A 16991-nucleotide genomic window follows, 5' to 3' on the forward strand; every position below is an offset into this window, starting at 1 on the left:
GGGAGTGGTAGGGCCGAGTAACCCACGTGGGTCTCTGATGCCCATGAAACTTTCAACCAATGAATGAGTTCCTCCAGGTAAAAACAGGCAACACAGAGCTCCAAGACTATTCAAAGGACTTTTCTAAAGAGAATTCAAAGGAGAATTCCAGGGGTGTGAGACAATTCCAGGGCAAGATGGCCCAGGAGCAGAAAGGCTCCCAAGGGCAGGACATTCTCGCAGCGCGCCTTCTGACCATCCTGAGACTCTTAGGTATCTGAGCCCAGACAACCATGGAACGGCCAGTGTGTCCGAGTGCCAGAACTTTCCTCTGTTCTAAGAGTCTAGAGTGGAGGTTGCCAGAGTGTAACCAGAGGATCCACCCGAGGTTAGCATCAGCAGCAAGCCTCGTGAACAGGTCAGAACTTTGGACAGCTGAATCACTATTCATACCTAGCGCTTCATCAGGAACGAACCGGTCCTCTTCCTGACTTGCTGGGACCCACAGTCATCTTTCTCCTGTGCACAAACTTTGCTAGTTAAAGCCAACACTAACTAGTTGGTCAGTGAGCATCAGCAGCGCACCATCGCAAGCCGCACAGCACAGCCTGGCACGGAGCCAGAAAGCCCGCAGGAGATCTGAATCCCCAGAGATTGGATGAGTATTCAACTTCAATATATTACAGCTCGAGAATTCAATTGTTATCCCAACCAGTTGATATCAATTTAGTTCTTAAGAGTTATGTACTTGTTTTGAGTATCCAATGTAGAAGTTATAACCAAGTTCATTTCCGAAACGGTCTAAATGAATGATATACTCAACGTATGGTCTCTTAATATGTGTAACTCTTCGTTACTGATTGAATATATACCTTTTGTATTCTGATACCCTCTCGATAAGATCTGTTAGGTTTACATGCATATTCTATGTATTAATAAATGTATCCTCGTGTATTAGTACCTGTGTGTGTGCATTGTTTGAGTTATATCGCATGGTTGGACTCTAAGGCCATTAAAAGAATCAATTTCGTGATTTACTGCTACAATTAATAATTGTCCCAGTAAATGCCCAAACCCTACAGAACTGGTGCCTCGTGAGAGCACACTACAGGGCTTAGCCCTCTTACATTTGCTAGTTCAAAGTTGTACAACCCATTTGTATCTGCTAGGCGGCGCAGTAGTCGTGCACAAAGAACGCTTTGAAAAGTGTCAAAAGCAAGTCATTCCGGATTGGTTGTTTGTGTTTTCTGTTCAGACGAGAAATGCTGAAATGATCTCTTGGCTCCTCGGTGGTCATTTCTGCTCCGTAAAGGAATCACAGCACACGTCGGCTTCCAGCATGGTGTTTCGGGACACGATGTCGGGGGTCGGAGAGAGCAATGTCTTCCTCGTAAGTATTGTAATGCCCTCGCCCAATGGTGAGGAGGAAGAGCACCTAGGCACTCATAGTACCGCGGAGCAGGTAGAGAGCAGCAGCAGCAGTCGCGGGGGCAGACTGGGCCTGCGAGCCGGAGCGCAGGCGTGCCGGTTCCTGCCCCTGAGTCACCCGGGGGGCCAGACAAGGCGGCGGGGGCCAAGCGTTGCGTGGAAGCTAGATGCTCTGTTGAGGACCTCTACCAGCGAAGCTGCAAGGGCCTTGATCCGGACAAGTGGCAGCAGCTCCAGGTGCTACTCGCCCAAAACGAGGACCTCTTTGTGGCGAGAGATGAGGACTGCACCCGCACTGCCCTGGCTCAACACGACATCGAGACTGGCGACGCTCGAGCCATCCGCATCCCACCTGGACGCATGGCTCACATCAAGCGGACCACCACCAAGGAAAAGATCTGGGAGATGGCCGCAGCAGGGGTGATTGAGCCCTCCGCGAGCCCACGACGCCGGCTGTACTGGTCCAAAAAAAAGACGACTCGTGGAGGTTCTTTGTTAACTACCGCAAACTGAACGAGGTCACCCGGAAGGATTCCTACCCAATGCCGAGGATAGACGACGCCTTGGATCACCGGGTCGACCTGGTTCAGCTCCCTGGACCACCGGCTACTGGCAGGTACTGCTCACTCGAAGATGTGTCATTCCCGTTGGCCTGTGCAATGCCCCGGCGATTTTCAAGAGGCTGATGGAGAGGGTGCTGGCATCGGTCCCGTGGAAACCGTGCTGTATCTGGACGACCTGCTGGTTCATGCCCAGGGTTTCGACCAGGCCTTGGCGAACCTCCAGGCAGTGCTGGCCTGCATCCGCCGTGCTGGCCTGAGGCTCAACCACCACAAGTGAAAGCTCCTGCGGCGGGAAGGAACCTTCCTGGGACATGTTGTTGGACCGCAAGGGGTGGCTACAGACCCAGGTAAGGTTGCTGCAGTGAGGGGATGGCCGACTCCCCGCACCGTCGCAGAGCTATGCAGGTTTCTGGGGTTGGCTTTGTATTATCTGAGGTTCGTCCGGGATTTTGCCAGCATCTCTCCCCCGCTGCACTGCCTCACAGACAAGGGCCGCTGTTTTGACTCGGACTGCGAGATGGCTTTCGGTCGGTTATGTGAAGCTCTGGTGGGGGCCCCCGTGCTAGACTACCCCGATCCGTGGTTACAGTATATCCTAGTTACCGACGTGAGTGTCTCGGAGGTGGGCGCGGTGTTGGCACAGGAGGGGCCAGATGGGGAGCGGGTAGTTGCCTACTAGAATCGGGCTTTGAATAAGGCTGAGCGGAACCCGTCGAGAGCTGCTGGCGGTGATGGCGGCGGTCCGCCACTTCAGGCCGTACCTGTTCGGGACCCGGTTCCGGTTGAGGACCGACCATGCGTCCATGCGTCCCTCACCTGGCTGCTCCACTTTAAGGAGCCGGAGGTGCAGATGGTGAGATGGATAGAGGTCTTGCAGGAGTATGACTTCACTGTCGTACACTGTGCCGGATCTCGCCATCTCAATGCCGACGTTCTCTCGCAGCGCCCCTGTGAGGCCGCGGACTGCTGCTACTGCGCCCAGCGGGAGCAGTGTGAGGGGGCCGTCCGCACCGTGGTGGAGTCGAGCGCTGTGGCCACGGCCCTGGAGGGGCCGCTGGGGGTGGGTCTGTCAGACGTGGTGCAGCTGATCCAGATGTGGGGCCGGTGCTCCGCTGGAAGGCAGCAGGGGCGCGGCCTATGCAAAAGGAGCTCGCCCCTCACCAAAAGTCCGTCAAGGCCCTCTGCACCCTGTGGGAGGCCTTGGAGGTAAAGGATGGGGTGCTGCGCCGGGGGTGGCAGGCACCCCCAAGTGGCAAGATACAGTAACAGCTGGTGGTGCCACAGTCGCTCCGCGCGGCTGTGCTCAGAGTGGTGCATGGCCAGCCGGGCGTGGGGCATTTCGGCTGTAAAAAAACCTGCAGCGTGTCCGAGGCCATTTTTATTGGGGTCTTTGCCACTGGGACGTGGAGCGGTACTGCCGAACGTGTGCATGGCGCAGAAAGGTCCCCTCTCCAACAACACCAGGTAGGGGCTCCTATGGAGCGGGTGGGGGTGGACGTTTTGGGCCGAGGCCAGAAACCGCTACAGATGCAGCCATTCAAAGTGAGTGGTACAGACACGTACCGGAGGTAATTGGCTACGGAGTCGCGCATCGTGGCGCAAGATGACGCAGGGTACAGCGGTACGTGATTGGTTGACCGACAGGGGCACTCGTGGTCCGTTGGTCTGTCGTAGAAAGACTTACAGTACAGTAAATGTCATTTTGAGCATCGAAGTCTTTAACTAAAGAGATACCGGAGTCAACAAGCATACTTTTAGAATTTGATTAAAAGGGAATATAATATGGAATCGCGTATCTAAAGAATTTAATAATGATATGATTATATTCGTGTACTGCGACAGGGCTGTGTAGGGCTGTTTCGCCTCCCTCTTCATGTGACTTCCCTTGTAGCCTACTGGTCTATGTGCCTGATTACCAACTCATGGGTTGTATGTTCAAGTCCAGTTGGTGCTGGACTTTTCTTTTAACAAACATTTCTTCGAAAAAATAGAATAGCGATGTTATGGACAATCAATTGACTTTTATATTTCAAAATATCACAACATGATCAATTCTAAGTCATTTTTGATAACAATGAATAGTCACCTTCTTCCCTTCTGACAACGGTCCCTGCTTCTGCTTCCTGCTTCTATTGTGTGTATGTGTGAGTAAATTTTTATAGAGAAATGGAGGCTGGACAGTATGTGTTACAATATAAACATTTATATTGATTTAAATCGTGTTTTGATTTAAATCACAAACGCGTGTTTAATTATATGTGTTTTTTTTATCATAATCAGGCTAATGCAACATAAATTGATACAGTATCTTTGTCTTCTAAGTATCTTAATAAACTTTCAGCATAGCTTTCTACCCGTTTAAATTTATATTTCTTGGGATTTTGGGATCAAACGTGGAAGGATTAGATTGTAATCGTTTTTATTTTTTAAATACGTTTTAGACAAGTGTAATCTATACCTGCCCAGACTGTACGCCTTCCTATACACCGCCTTTCATTCCTGTCCTGCTCTTCCCCGCGCACCCCAGCCGGGCGCTCTTCGGCCTCTGCCTGGGACGAATGTATATTTTGATATTTACACCCGGCGCGGCACCGAGGGAGAGCCTGCATTTATAACTTAGTTTTTAAAATTAGTCAAGCAATATGAAGCATCTCCTTTTACTTTTAAGTCCCTTAAATACATTGAGCACAGCTTTCTCACCACTTAAGATTGCTTTTCAATACCATCCTTACACAAAGCAGAAACTTTCCGATGACATACAGTACAAGTGGAAAGATTACAGATTTTAATCGTCTTTAATTTTGTTACGTTATATGTTTTAGGAACGTTTCATCTAAACAAACACCACAAAACTATTCTCGATTGTATTTCTGAATGTTATGTTACACCTACAGTAGTTCACTGCTTTAAATACATCGAATTAAGAAAGTTAGGTTTAGCACTTTAGATCTTTTTTTCTGAACCAGGGAAAATCTGATCATGTTTCTCTATAACAATAATAAAAAACTTTAATTCACATATCACCTTTAAAAGTGGCATCTCAAAGCAATACAGTAGATCGAAAAACAGTTAAAAGGGACCAAAGTAAATACCAGACAAACGCAAATGCGTTTTTCATAAAAATGCTTTTATTCATTCAGCAGAGAGTGAGAGGGACATCCAGCAGAGAGAGACACACACACCGGTTTCCATTGACAAAATTGGAATGTTTTGTTTGTGGACAGACTGTTAGACTAGAGGAAAAGAGCGCCTCCTTCTACAAAGCATTTCGTAGATCCGATCATGAATTCTTTTCCAGTCGCACGAAGTAAGGGTTGTAAAGCGCGAAGTAAAGCGCTGATTCTTATGGAACGCGTTCCGCCGGGGATTCAAAAAAATTATTTTTTTGTAATCGTGTATCTAAGGAAAATTGCAGTATAACTTTGTTCATGCACATCATTATACAGTATCTCATTTTGTATTTCGATTTAAAAAATTGTTTGCCCAGCCACTATTGTTGTTATTGTTTTTATCCTGTAAAGCGCTTTGAGGAGCACAGCTTTCTCACCACTTTCTCACCACACCATCCTTACACAAAACAGAAACTGATTGTATTTTCCGATGACATACAAGTGCAAAGATTACAGATTTAAATCGTCTTTTTTCTGAACCAGGGAAAATCTGATCATGTTTCTCTATAACAATAATAAAAAACTTTATTTTACATATCACCTTTAAAAGTGGCATCTCAAAGCAATACAGTAGACTGAAAAACAGTTAAAAGTGACCAAAGTAAATACCAGACAAACGCAAACGCGTTTTTAATAAAATGCTTTTATTCATTCAGCAGAGAGTGAGAGGGACATTCAGCAGAGAGAGACACACACACCGGTTTTCATTGTCAAAAAGTATTTTTTTTTTAACATTTTGTTTACATGTTTTGTTTGTGGACAGACTGTCCACAAACGTGAGACTGTCTTTCTCAGACTTACATTCCCGAATGTCCCCCGCCCCGGTCAACAATCCTAGGAAGAACACGAAACAGCCTGTTAATAAAATTGTTACAATTTTGTTCGGTCAGTTCTTCCTCCCAGAATTTATAGATCGCATCGATCAGTTCCTGCTTTGTGACGGGCTTAGCAGTTTTCCGAACGTAGTCTTTCAAACCATCTCTATCGGATTTAGATCTGGGGATTCGGCTGGAGTTTTCACCCAGTTCACTCCTTCTGCTACAAGCCTCGCCCTTGCTGCTGTGTGTTTCGGATCGTTGTCTTGAAACAGACGGTGCCTTGATCCAGACTGCTCCCTGATATATGGGGCAGCATGGTGTGTGACCACGACTTCCTCGAAGAATACACGGTCCATAATTCCTTTGAAAATAAGAAGTGGTCCCGGGCCTCTTCTAGATATACCCCCCCAGACGTGAACCTTCAGTGGATGTTTGGGCTTTGGCTTGTCCACATATCTCCCCTTTTTGCAAAATGCCATTGTTGAAAACTGTTCCAGAGCCACTGTTGTTTCGTCGGTGAAAAGTACATCCTGAAATGCCTCCCGCTGTTCAGTCCATTGGAACGCTTGCTTGAGTCTTTCCTCTTTGTTTTTTAGCCTTATCATGGGGCATGTGTTGGTTTTTCTGTATCTCCATCCAAGCCTCCTGCGTACTCTTCTTATCGATGTCGGGCTAATGGTCGCACCGAGGTCAGCCCATAGCCGTCTTTGGACTTGCATCACCGGTAGCTCATCATTTTCATCATTTAGTTTGTCGATAGCTCGCACAATAGGACTTGAAAAAAAAGAGATCAACAGTTAGTTTTAAAAATAATGTGCGTAGTTGTATTTACATGCAAGAAAGGTATTTTTAGAAATTTATTTACCTTTGAATCGTCCTCGGTTTAGATTCTCTTTGCCTCCTCTCCCCTTTATAATGCTGTCTCACTGTGCTTTCAGAAACGAAGATGTCCATCGAAGCCAACTGCTGTACAATGTCCCGTGTCGACTTCCCGTTTCTTTTCATCTTCTTTATGTGGTGTGAGAGAGTCTTCGTGATTTTGGTCATTGTCTGTCTCCTTACCAAAGCGATACAGTGGTGCAGCTTGAATTCTGTACCTATATACTGTATGGTATGGTACAGATAAAACTTACACCATACCGATGAGCTAATACAAGGGAAAGACACTCCTATTTTATTTAAAACACAATACGCCAGGAAATGTGTCTGATGCATTAGCAAGTTAAAACAATTGGGTCGAAAACCTGTGCGTAACACCATTTCCTTTTTCTGATCACTCGCTTTCTGGATACACGTCTCACCTGTCCTGTTCTTTGTTTTCCTGGTTTGCTGATTATGCCTGCTGCGGTCCACTCCTACCCTCACACCTAAAGAATAATATTTTAAATTTCTTGGCGCAGTTCATTAACCCTTGTATGTGCTGTCCGCGCCCAAAATGCAATTTAAAAAAAGTCAAAAACCGCACTCAAAATGCAATTTAGAGCTTTCTGGCAAGAGGAGACACCCAAATCAATGTAACATGCCAGAGTTTGTGCATGAACAGGGTTTTACTGCCTATTCCCTTTGATACCCAATTAAAAAAAAATGTTTTGAATCCCTGGCGGAACCGGGCATCCATGAATCAAGTAATAGGTTTATTCCATGCTGAAAAAAAGAAGAAAGAAAACACATTCCATAAGAATTGACTGAGCTCCGCTCTGTACCACGCAATGATCCCCCCGGAGTCTCTCCCCCGGGTTATTTGGGTTTTTAGACAGAGGGTAAAAAACTCTCTCTGGCTTGACCTCCCCCTCCATGGGTATTGTCTGTTTTGTTGTTAACAAGGCTCGCCAGCTAATGTGAATCATAACCTGTCTTTCTAGCTTTTAAAGTCGTGCGATGTGTAAGCCACAATTCAAATAGAGAAAAAAGACCTGACTGACAAGATTTAAGATGTGGCTGTCAATGTTGGATTAAAAAAAACACATTACCCGACGTTTGTTGCATTGCTTGAAAAATAACTTTATTTCGAGAGACTGGATAAGTAATTCAAGTGTTTTTTTTAACTTCCTGAAAAACAACTAATAATTTAACTATACGTGCAAACGTTTTATGATATGTCACTGTTGTGAATGTCTTTGGACATGTGCTGGCTGGACAGGAGGCTCTACTGTACACAGAGAGGGGCGGGAGGAGGGGACAAGCCGATACATACTCTTAGAGTTTGATTAATAGGGAATATAATACAAAAATATAGTACAACCACTTTTAAAGGTGATATGTGAATTAAAGTTTTTTATTATTGTTATAGAGAAACATGATCAGATTTTCCCTGGTTCAGAAAAAAAGATCTAAAGTGCTAAACCTAACTTTCTTAATTCGATGTATTTAAAGCAGTGAACTACTGTAGGTGTAACATAACATTCAGAAATACAATCGAGAATAGTTTTGTGGTGTTTGTTTAGATGAAATGTTCCTAAAACATATAACGTAACAAAATTAAAGACGATTAAAATCTGTAATCTTTCCACTTGTACTGTATGTCATGTGAAAGTTTCTGCTTTGTGTAAGGATGGTATCAAAAAGCAATCTTAAGTGGTGAGAAAGCTGTGCTCAACGTATTTAAGGGACTTAAAAGTAAAAGGAGATGCTTCATATTGCTTGACTAATTTTAAAAACTAAGTTATAAATGCAGACGCTCCCTCGGTGCCGCGCCGGGTGTAAATATCAAAATATACATTCGTCCTGGGCAGAGGCCGAAGAGCACCCAGCTGGGGTGCGTGGGGAAGAGCAGGACAGTATTGAAAGGCGAGGTTTAGGAAGGCATACAGTCTGGGCAGGTATAGATTACACTTTTCTAAAACGTATTTGAAAAATAAAAACGATTACAATCTAATCCTTCCACGTTTGATCCCAAAATCCCAAGAAATATAAATCTAAACGGGTAGAAAGCTATGCTGAAAGTTTATTAAGATACTTAGAAGACAAAGATACTGTATCAATTTATGTTGCATTAGCCTGATTATGATAAAAAACAGATATAATTAAACACACGTTTGCGATTTAAATCAAAACACGATTAAAATCAATATAAACGTTTATATTGTAACGCATACTGTCCAGCCTCCATTTCTCTATAAAAATTTACTCTATTACACACACACACAACAGAAGCAGGAAGCAGAAGCAGGGACCATTGTCAGAAGGGAAGAAGGTGACTATTCATTGTTATCAAAAATGACTTAGAATCGATCATGTTGTGATATTTTGAAATATAAAAGTCAATTGATTGTCCATAACATCGCTATTCTATTTTTTCAAAGAAATGTTTGTTAAAAGAAAAGTCCAGCACCAGCTGGATTTGAACACACAACCCATGAGTTGGTAATCAAGCACGTAGACCAGTAGGCTACAAGGGAAGTCGCATGAAGAGAAAGGCGAAACAGCCCTACACAGCCCTGTCGCAGTACACGAATATAATCATATCATTATTAAATTCTTTAGATACGCGATTCCATATTATATTAGCGGAAAAGCTTAAAACTACCACTTTTTCACACGCTATTTCACACACTAGTTAAGTACTTCGATGCTTAAAATCGTTAGGTAGAAATGGAATACCGGTGTGTATTTTTCCTTTAAAGTACCGATTCCTGGAATGACTCGCTGACACCCTTCTGAAGTGGTTCCATAAAATCTGGTATACGGAAAAGAAAGCATTGATAAAAAAGCCTGGATTCTCATGTATCTCATACAAGTATCTTTTAATACAGTCTTTGCTGTGCTCTTGAGTATCCTTGTGATATTTTGAGCTCTAGTTGAATGATAAGTGTCGCATTTTAAATCATTTTCGTAGTTAGAAATTATGAAACGCCCTGTTAAAAGCAAGGGAGTTTTTATGCCCGTTGAAGTAAAACAAAATGCCTGACGATTTAAATCAATATAAATGTTTATATTGTAACACATACTGTCCAGCCTCCATTTCTCTATAAAAATTTAAAGTATGGCTTGGACAGATTCCAAGTGCTTGTACAGATGCAGCCATTCAAAATGTGCGGGCGATACCGCATTATTTTGCGGTAAGCTGTACGCAGTCTACTGCAAGCTACCAGTAAATACCGCGAGTTACCGGTAAATACCGCTAGTTACCGTAAATTCTCCTATAATACGACAAGCAATATAATAGTATCCGGAATTTCCGCAAGGTGGAGCTAATAAAGCTCAACCTCTCATGTTTGAGCTGTGGCCATCAAAGTCTTTAACGAAGATATTACTAATAGTATTAATAATGAATGACCTTGGACAAGCTGTAAGTGTAAACTCAAAGTATTGCCCTGGTCAACATTCTTTTTTTCATTGACCGTCTTTGTAAAAGTAACACCACAGCTTTTCGCAATCACGCATTTGTTTCCAATCATGCAAAGTACAGTAATTTTTGAGAATCGATTCACCATGCCTTTCACATGCTCATAAAAGAGATTGATTTAGGAACATAAACATATTACCGTATGAAAACTGTACTGTATACAGTATGTATATGTATATTTAATGTCTTAACTGTGCCCGTTTAAGTATTGAATATTCATATCTAATTTTACCACTGAAGGGAAATCTTAGTAGCTGAGCATAAAAAGAATAGGAGCATATGTAATGTTGCCATAGCCAAATTAAATGTAATGTAGCTCTCTGAAGGCACCAGTTCTGTAGGGTTTGGGCATTTACTGGAACAATTATTAAATGTAGCAGTAAATCACAAAATTAATTATTTTGATGGCTTTAGAATCCAACCATGCGACATAACTTAAACAACGCACACACACAGGTACTAATACACGAGGATACATTTATTAATACATAGAATATGCATGTAAAACTAACAGATCTTATCGAGAGGGTTATCAGAATACAAAAGATATATATTCAATCAGTTACAAAGTGTTACACATATCAAGAGGACATACGTTCAGTATATCATTCATTTAGACCGTTTCGTAAATGAACTTTGTTATAACTTCTACATTAGATACTCAAAACAAGTACATACCTCTAAGGAATTAAATTGATATCAACTGGTTGGGATAACAATTGAATTCTCGAGCTGTAATGCATTGAAGTTGAATACTCATCCAATTTCTGGGGATTCAGATCTCCTGCGGGCACAAAGAAACAGTTGCAGGCTGTTGCTGTCCAATCAGCACTCTCTGGCTCCGTGCCAGGCTGTGCTGTGCGGCTTGCGACGGTGCGCTGCTGATGCTCTCTGAAGACCGGCTAGTTAGTGTTGGCTTTAACTAGCACAGTTGTGCACAGGAGAAAAGATGACTGTGGGACCCAGCAAGTCAGGAAGAGGACCGGTTCATTCTTGATGAAGTGCTAGTTCTGAATAATGATTAAGCTGTCCATAGTTCCGATCTGTTCACGAGGCTTGCTGCTGATGCTAACCTTGGGTGGATCCTTTGGTTACTCGTGGCGACCTCTGCTCTCGACTCTTAGAACAAAGGAAAGTTCTGGCACTCGGACACACTGACCGTTCCGTGGTTGTCCGGGCTGAGTCTCAGGATGGTCAGGAGGCGCTCTGCGAGAATGTCCTGCCCTTGGGAGCCTTCTGCTCCTGGGCCGTCCTGCCCTGGAATTCTCCTTTGAATTCCCTTTAGAATTGTCCACAGAATTCTCCACTGAATCCTACTGAATCTTACTGAATCTCACAGGCTCTCTGTGTTGCCTATTTTAACCTGGAGGAACTTCAGCTCATTCATTGGCTGAAAGTTCCATGGGCATCAGAGTCCCACGTGGGTTACTCGGCCCTACCAGTCCCTGATTGGTTGATCAAGGTGAGATATGAGTCACTTACTCCTGACACTTAGGAATGCAGTCCAGATGTCCAACTGGCACTCCCTAGACAGATAGGCACCAATGGATGACCATTGACCATGATAGCCAAGCTTAGCTAAGTGCATCCCCATTTGGGAGCTGTTTAGGAAACCTTAAATCAAAGGAAACCTTAAATCAACCTGCATGAATAGTTTCTCTGTGGCTGCACCACAGAGATGAACAAAGAGATGAGGCCTAATTTGGATAAGCTCAGAAACACTTAATTCTTTCTTATTAATAAGCCTCGCCGCTACAGTCTTAACACCGATACTACAGTGCGTAAATACTGCTCACGTATATGTTTCTAGGTTTATATTATACATTTCATACAGTCAAATTACTTTTGAGGAACTAATAAGAAGTGCGAAACGGTATGCGTTTTAGTATCGTTTTGTGCTGGGACCCGTGGATTGATTAGAGATATCAAGTACATACAAGTCATTTTTTAAATGTTGTAGTTCGTCTTGTAAAAATGTTACGAGTACATCATCTATCAACAATTACACAAGTTCTGTTTCCATATTGCGGATTTTGGTTACGTAATATTATTTTCTAGATTTCACGTTGTGAATATATGATTTGGGCAAACAGAGCCGCAAAGAAGTACATTATGGGTTGTTGTTTTTTTTTTGCAGTTTTATCTAGAACAAGCGATGCTTAAACCTTTGTCTGATTCTTGTGAAACTATCCACACGACACTTACAGTACCTACAGTATAGCACAGATCTGCAGTCCACCATTAGAATACTGTGGGTGTGTTGTATAAGCCATACCGCCCAAAAGAGTTCTAAAACAGGAGATGCATCCTCGTTTAGGAACGTGGTATAAAGTAAAAAGGTTTGGGAAGAGTCCTCCGTTTGAACAGTTCAAAATAGACGTAAAGGGGTATTTACGGACTCTTTCGAAATGTAAGAACAAGCTGTGCGGACCTTATCTTTATTTACCTTGTGTAATCGTTTTCCAAAAAGTGTAATTGTATTATAGCATGTGCCCCTGATGATTTTCTTGATACCTTATATGTGCTCTTGTTTGTATTGTATGTAGTTTTGTTGTTCAAATAAAAAATAAAAGACACAACTTTCCGGATGCGGCTGCTGTAAAAATAAAATGACATCAAGGGTGCTGTACACAGAGGTCTGAAACTTGCTTCGCAGCAGATCTTTATCCAGAGGTGTTAAAGAAGTCGAAATCTCGCCATGAGAGGGGAAGCATCTCAGAAAAAGCAGGTGCAGTCGATTCCACGGTCATAACGCCACTAAGTTGGGCAACAAGAGCAAAACCCAACTGGCTTCCTCCAGGCAAGTAGTGAGACAAAGAGAGAGGGCACAGCGGGTAGCGTGGCCGAGCAGTCTAAGGCGCTGGATTAAGGCTCCAGTCTCTGCAGGGGTGTGGGTTCGAATCCCACCGCTGCCAGGTGCTTCTGTCGAGACCTCCTTTCAGCTGACTTCAGACGAAAGGGAGGGAGCTGCTTTTTGGCAGTCTCTCGAGAAACTAAGTAAAGTGTTTAAAGATACTTTCTCAGTTTGACATCAAGGCACAAACCAAAATCCTTCTTGCGTCCTCTCAACCTAAATGCGTTTTGCCACTTTTTGCGTTATGCAGGGAACGACGTCTGCCGAGATCACTTTTGTGTCAATGCAAATCGTAGTGTCCCCTCCGCTTTAATGTTGGTTGTACTGGCGTGCTACTTCTGTCTGTGAAACTTGAATGTTCTGCTTCTTCACACCAAATCGTTGGCGGGGGTTGAGCTTGTTAAATCTTTGCGCATAGCGCTCCTTGGAAGTACTTTGTCCAAGTTCAAAAGCGATCGTGGGATTTACTTCATGCGTTCAAAAAGCATGCCTCGCACGACAGATTTAAATGGGGAATGGAGTCTGCTTCTTGCTGTTTTTCCTGTGGTTGCAGTTACAAAGTTGATCATGCTTTCACATTCTGTTAAATTCTGTATTCACTGGCTGAGCTTCATCAGTTGGTTCGAAAAGGAATCTCTGCTTCGGTTCCAGAAAACTCATCAGTGGTGTGTTTTTTTAAGTGCCCATGGCAGTCTTTTAAAGCTGGTAGTAATGGCGGCGAAGTTAATTTTTTATCCGCTTTAAAAGAATAAGGACGGGCTTGGGCAAGCTCCATTTACCACTCTTTCAGCTAACCGCCGAACTCGCAAACTGATTACACTGCAGAGCCACAGGCGCCTCGCTTTTCTCCATTCTCTGGGTCAGGTTGAAAAAAAAACTTTGCTGGTATTAGCTGGCCTGCTGGGAGCACCTCTTCTTCACTGATAAGCAAGATTTGTGTTTCATCTTTCGCAAGCTGTATAGATTTCTTTCAATACAAGTTGTTCCAGAAAGGAAACGAACACTTGCATTCACCTGGATTAAAAGGCATGGGATTTGCCCATAAGGATACATTCTGTACAGTAAGACAGGAAGAAAGGCACCGCTGGGAATCGGACCCAGGATCTCCTGTTTACTAGGCAGGCGCTTTAGCCAACTAAGCCACGGCGCCAGCAAAGTGCTGTCCTTTGACAGCCACTTGGACACGTCTCAACTGCTCTGAGACATCTGCGTTCGGTGTGCACCGAGCCTGCTCGCCTTGCAAGTTGCCTCATTTACATGCGATAGCTCCACCACTAAGAGAAAGGATGAGAAATGGCTTTTATCTGGCACTTTTCATGTCAGAGGATCTCAATCTGCTTTCCGTGTACAAGAGGATGTCCAACTCATGTAGCTAAAGTTGTAGACGACAGTGCTCCACTGAAATCTTGATCTCACAACCCTCGGCATGACTCCGCTGTGTTCTGCTTTAGACAAAAGGGGGGAATAGACTTCTTTCATCACACGTTTTGCACTGTTTACGGTGTTTGCAGTGCTCTTTCTTAAATGAAAACCAGGAATCGGCACCATATGAGGTGAGACTAGATAATATTGGAACAAGTAGCCTCGCCATTCCATGCGTGATGTGAGCAAAGTGTAATTCCTGTCTTTATAATGTGCTTGTTAGAGACTTAGCTGGCACCCAGAGCGCTTTAAATCCGGGAGTCAGCAGCCCAAGACAAGAGAGCTTCCTTCGTCTATGTTTTTTGCGTGGAGGGGGGACCCATGCGTGTGCTGCAAACGATCTTAGTATCGAAGTGCCGTCCCACATAACCGATCCGAACAATCTGCTTTACAGAGGAGCACTGCCGGAGCTTATGGTTGGCAAACTGAAGACCAGGCCGACCTCTTCTGTGACTCTTGAACACTGAATCTCAAGATTGTGAATTCAAGCTCCACGCTGACGGGAAATTCCATAGGTAATGATCACATTTTCTTGCATGCTAATCAAAAGAAATATTAAGAAACTTTTCCCCATACCAGTTTTTTACAAAAGTAAAGGCCCACGGCAGATGTGTGCCACATCACGTCCGAGTTTAGTGACAACTACCTCAGAGATTGGAAGCTGGGTAGTTTCAGATCAGATCACTTTTTTATCAAAGGTTCAAGCAAACCCAAATAGTTTTGCAAGAGACATTTCAGTATCCCAGTCAAATCCAGTACGATTGCTGGATCCTTCGAATTCGACTGAACTATAGCACAGATCTGCAGTCCACCATTAGAATACTGTGGGTGTGTTGTATAAGCCATACCGCCCAAAAGAGTTCTAAAACAGGAGATGCATCCTCGTTTAGGAACGTGGTATAAAGTGAAATGGTCTGGGAAGAGTCCTTCGTTTGAACAGTTCAAAATAGACGTAAAGGGGTATTTACGGACTCTTTCGAAATGTAAGAACAAGCTGTGCGGACCTTATCTTTATTTACCTTGTGTAATCGTTTTCCAAAAAGTGTAATTGTATTATAGCATGTGCCCCTGCCGATGTTATTGATATTTTATATGTGTTCTTGTTTGTATTGTATGTAGTTTTGTTGTTTTCAGCTGACTTCATATGAAAGGGAATGAATTGCTTTTTCTCAGTCTCTCGAGAAACTCAGTTTTAATGCTTTCCATTTTAATGTTGGTTGTGCTTGCGTGCTGCTTCTGTCTGTGAAACTTGAATGTTCTGCTTCTTCACACCGAATCGTTGGCAGGGGTTGAGCTTGTTATATAATAATTATAATAAATAACTTTATTTTATATTGCACCTTTAAAGGTGGCAATCTATATGAGAGCGCATGTAACAGCACAGGACACCCAGTTAGGAGCTCACACAGCTTTCAGCTCAGTGTGCAGCGCTCTCTTGCCTTCCTGAAGATGACGTAAAATTAGTTAAAATCATGTGATAGTTAACAAAGCTAAATAGTGAAACAGCCAGCACAAATGGTTGCGTTTGTGATTATGTCACTTCTCTACTACAGCAGTGTCGATAAAAGAAACTCTGAAACCACTAAAGCACTGCACAACTGAATTCGGGAGAATAATATTAGGGATTCTGAGCGATGTCTGCATACAAGCAATCCAATACAGATGCTGAAGTCTTTAAATATTGACTCTCCCTGTTGTGCTGCCTTTTCCTTGAAGGAAAACTATTCAACTGGAAGAATGTTTATCGCAGGTTTAAAACTTGCTGTTGCTATTTGGAGAAATCCACAAACTCGTGTTTTTCTTGTGTTTTAAAAGACAGCCATACCCACTGACAAAATAACGACACTGCTGCTGATTTTTTCTGGAGCCGAATCACAGTTGACCTTCACCAATTGATGAAGCCGACCCAGTGAATACTATGGCAGAAGGTGGAAGAGCGTTCAACTTTATAACTACCGCAACCACAGGAACAACAGCAAGAAGCAGAATCAATTTCTCATTGAATGGTGCTGTTGTTTGAGGTATGCGTTGTGAACGCATGCAGAGAATCCCACAATTTCTTCTAAACTTGATAAAGTATTCCTGATGGAGCGCTGTGTGCAAAGATTTCATAAACTGTACTCCTGCTGACAATTCGGTGTGAAAAAGCAGAACATTCGAGTTTCACTGACAAAAGCTGAATGCAAGCCAAAAGCAAAATTAAATGGTATTGACAGCACACTACGATTCGCACTGACTGAAAAGTTATCTCGGCAGCTGTTGTTCCCCGCATGAAGCTGAAAGGGTCAATGAGCATTTCTGTTGAGAAGACAAATTAAAGCTTTTTTCTCCCTTGATGTTGAGCTGACAAAGACTATCTTGAAAGATATCACAATCTCTCGACAGACTGTCGAATAAATTCTTAACTGATCA

The 16991-nt window shown here is 43.4% G+C and overlaps 1 protein-coding gene and 2 non-coding genes across 3 annotated transcripts in view; 2 read left to right on the plus strand and 1 right to left on the minus strand.

Moving 5' to 3' along the window:
- The first annotated feature begins 1336 nt into the window (after nt 1-1336).
- LOC138243396 (uncharacterized) overlaps nt 1337-16991 on the plus strand; it is a 31925-nt gene continuing 16270 nt past the window's right edge. The window contains exons 1-6 of the mRNA XM_069198960.1: nt 1337-1397; nt 1538-1894; nt 2087-2243; nt 2406-2634; nt 2725-2823; nt 2914-3030. Coding sequence (XP_069055061.1) covers nt 1337-1397; nt 1538-1894; nt 2087-2243; nt 2406-2634; nt 2725-2823; nt 2914-3030 — 1020 coding nt within the window. The remainder of the gene's footprint in view (nt 1398-1537; nt 1895-2086; nt 2244-2405; nt 2635-2724; nt 2824-2913; nt 3031-16991) is intronic.
- trnal-aag (transfer RNA leucine (anticodon AAG)) lies at nt 13137-13218 on the plus strand. The gene has a single exon. It is a non-coding gene; the product is annotated as a tRNA-Leu (tRNA).
- Nucleotides 14234-14307, minus strand: trnat-agu (transfer RNA threonine (anticodon AGU)). The gene has a single exon. It is a non-coding gene; the product is annotated as a tRNA-Thr (tRNA).

Source organism: Lepisosteus oculatus, chromosome 14, assembly GCF_040954835.1.
Source record: "Lepisosteus oculatus isolate fLepOcu1 chromosome 14, fLepOcu1.hap2, whole genome shotgun sequence".
Taxonomy (NCBI): Eukaryota; Metazoa; Chordata; class Actinopteri; order Semionotiformes; family Lepisosteidae; genus Lepisosteus; species Lepisosteus oculatus.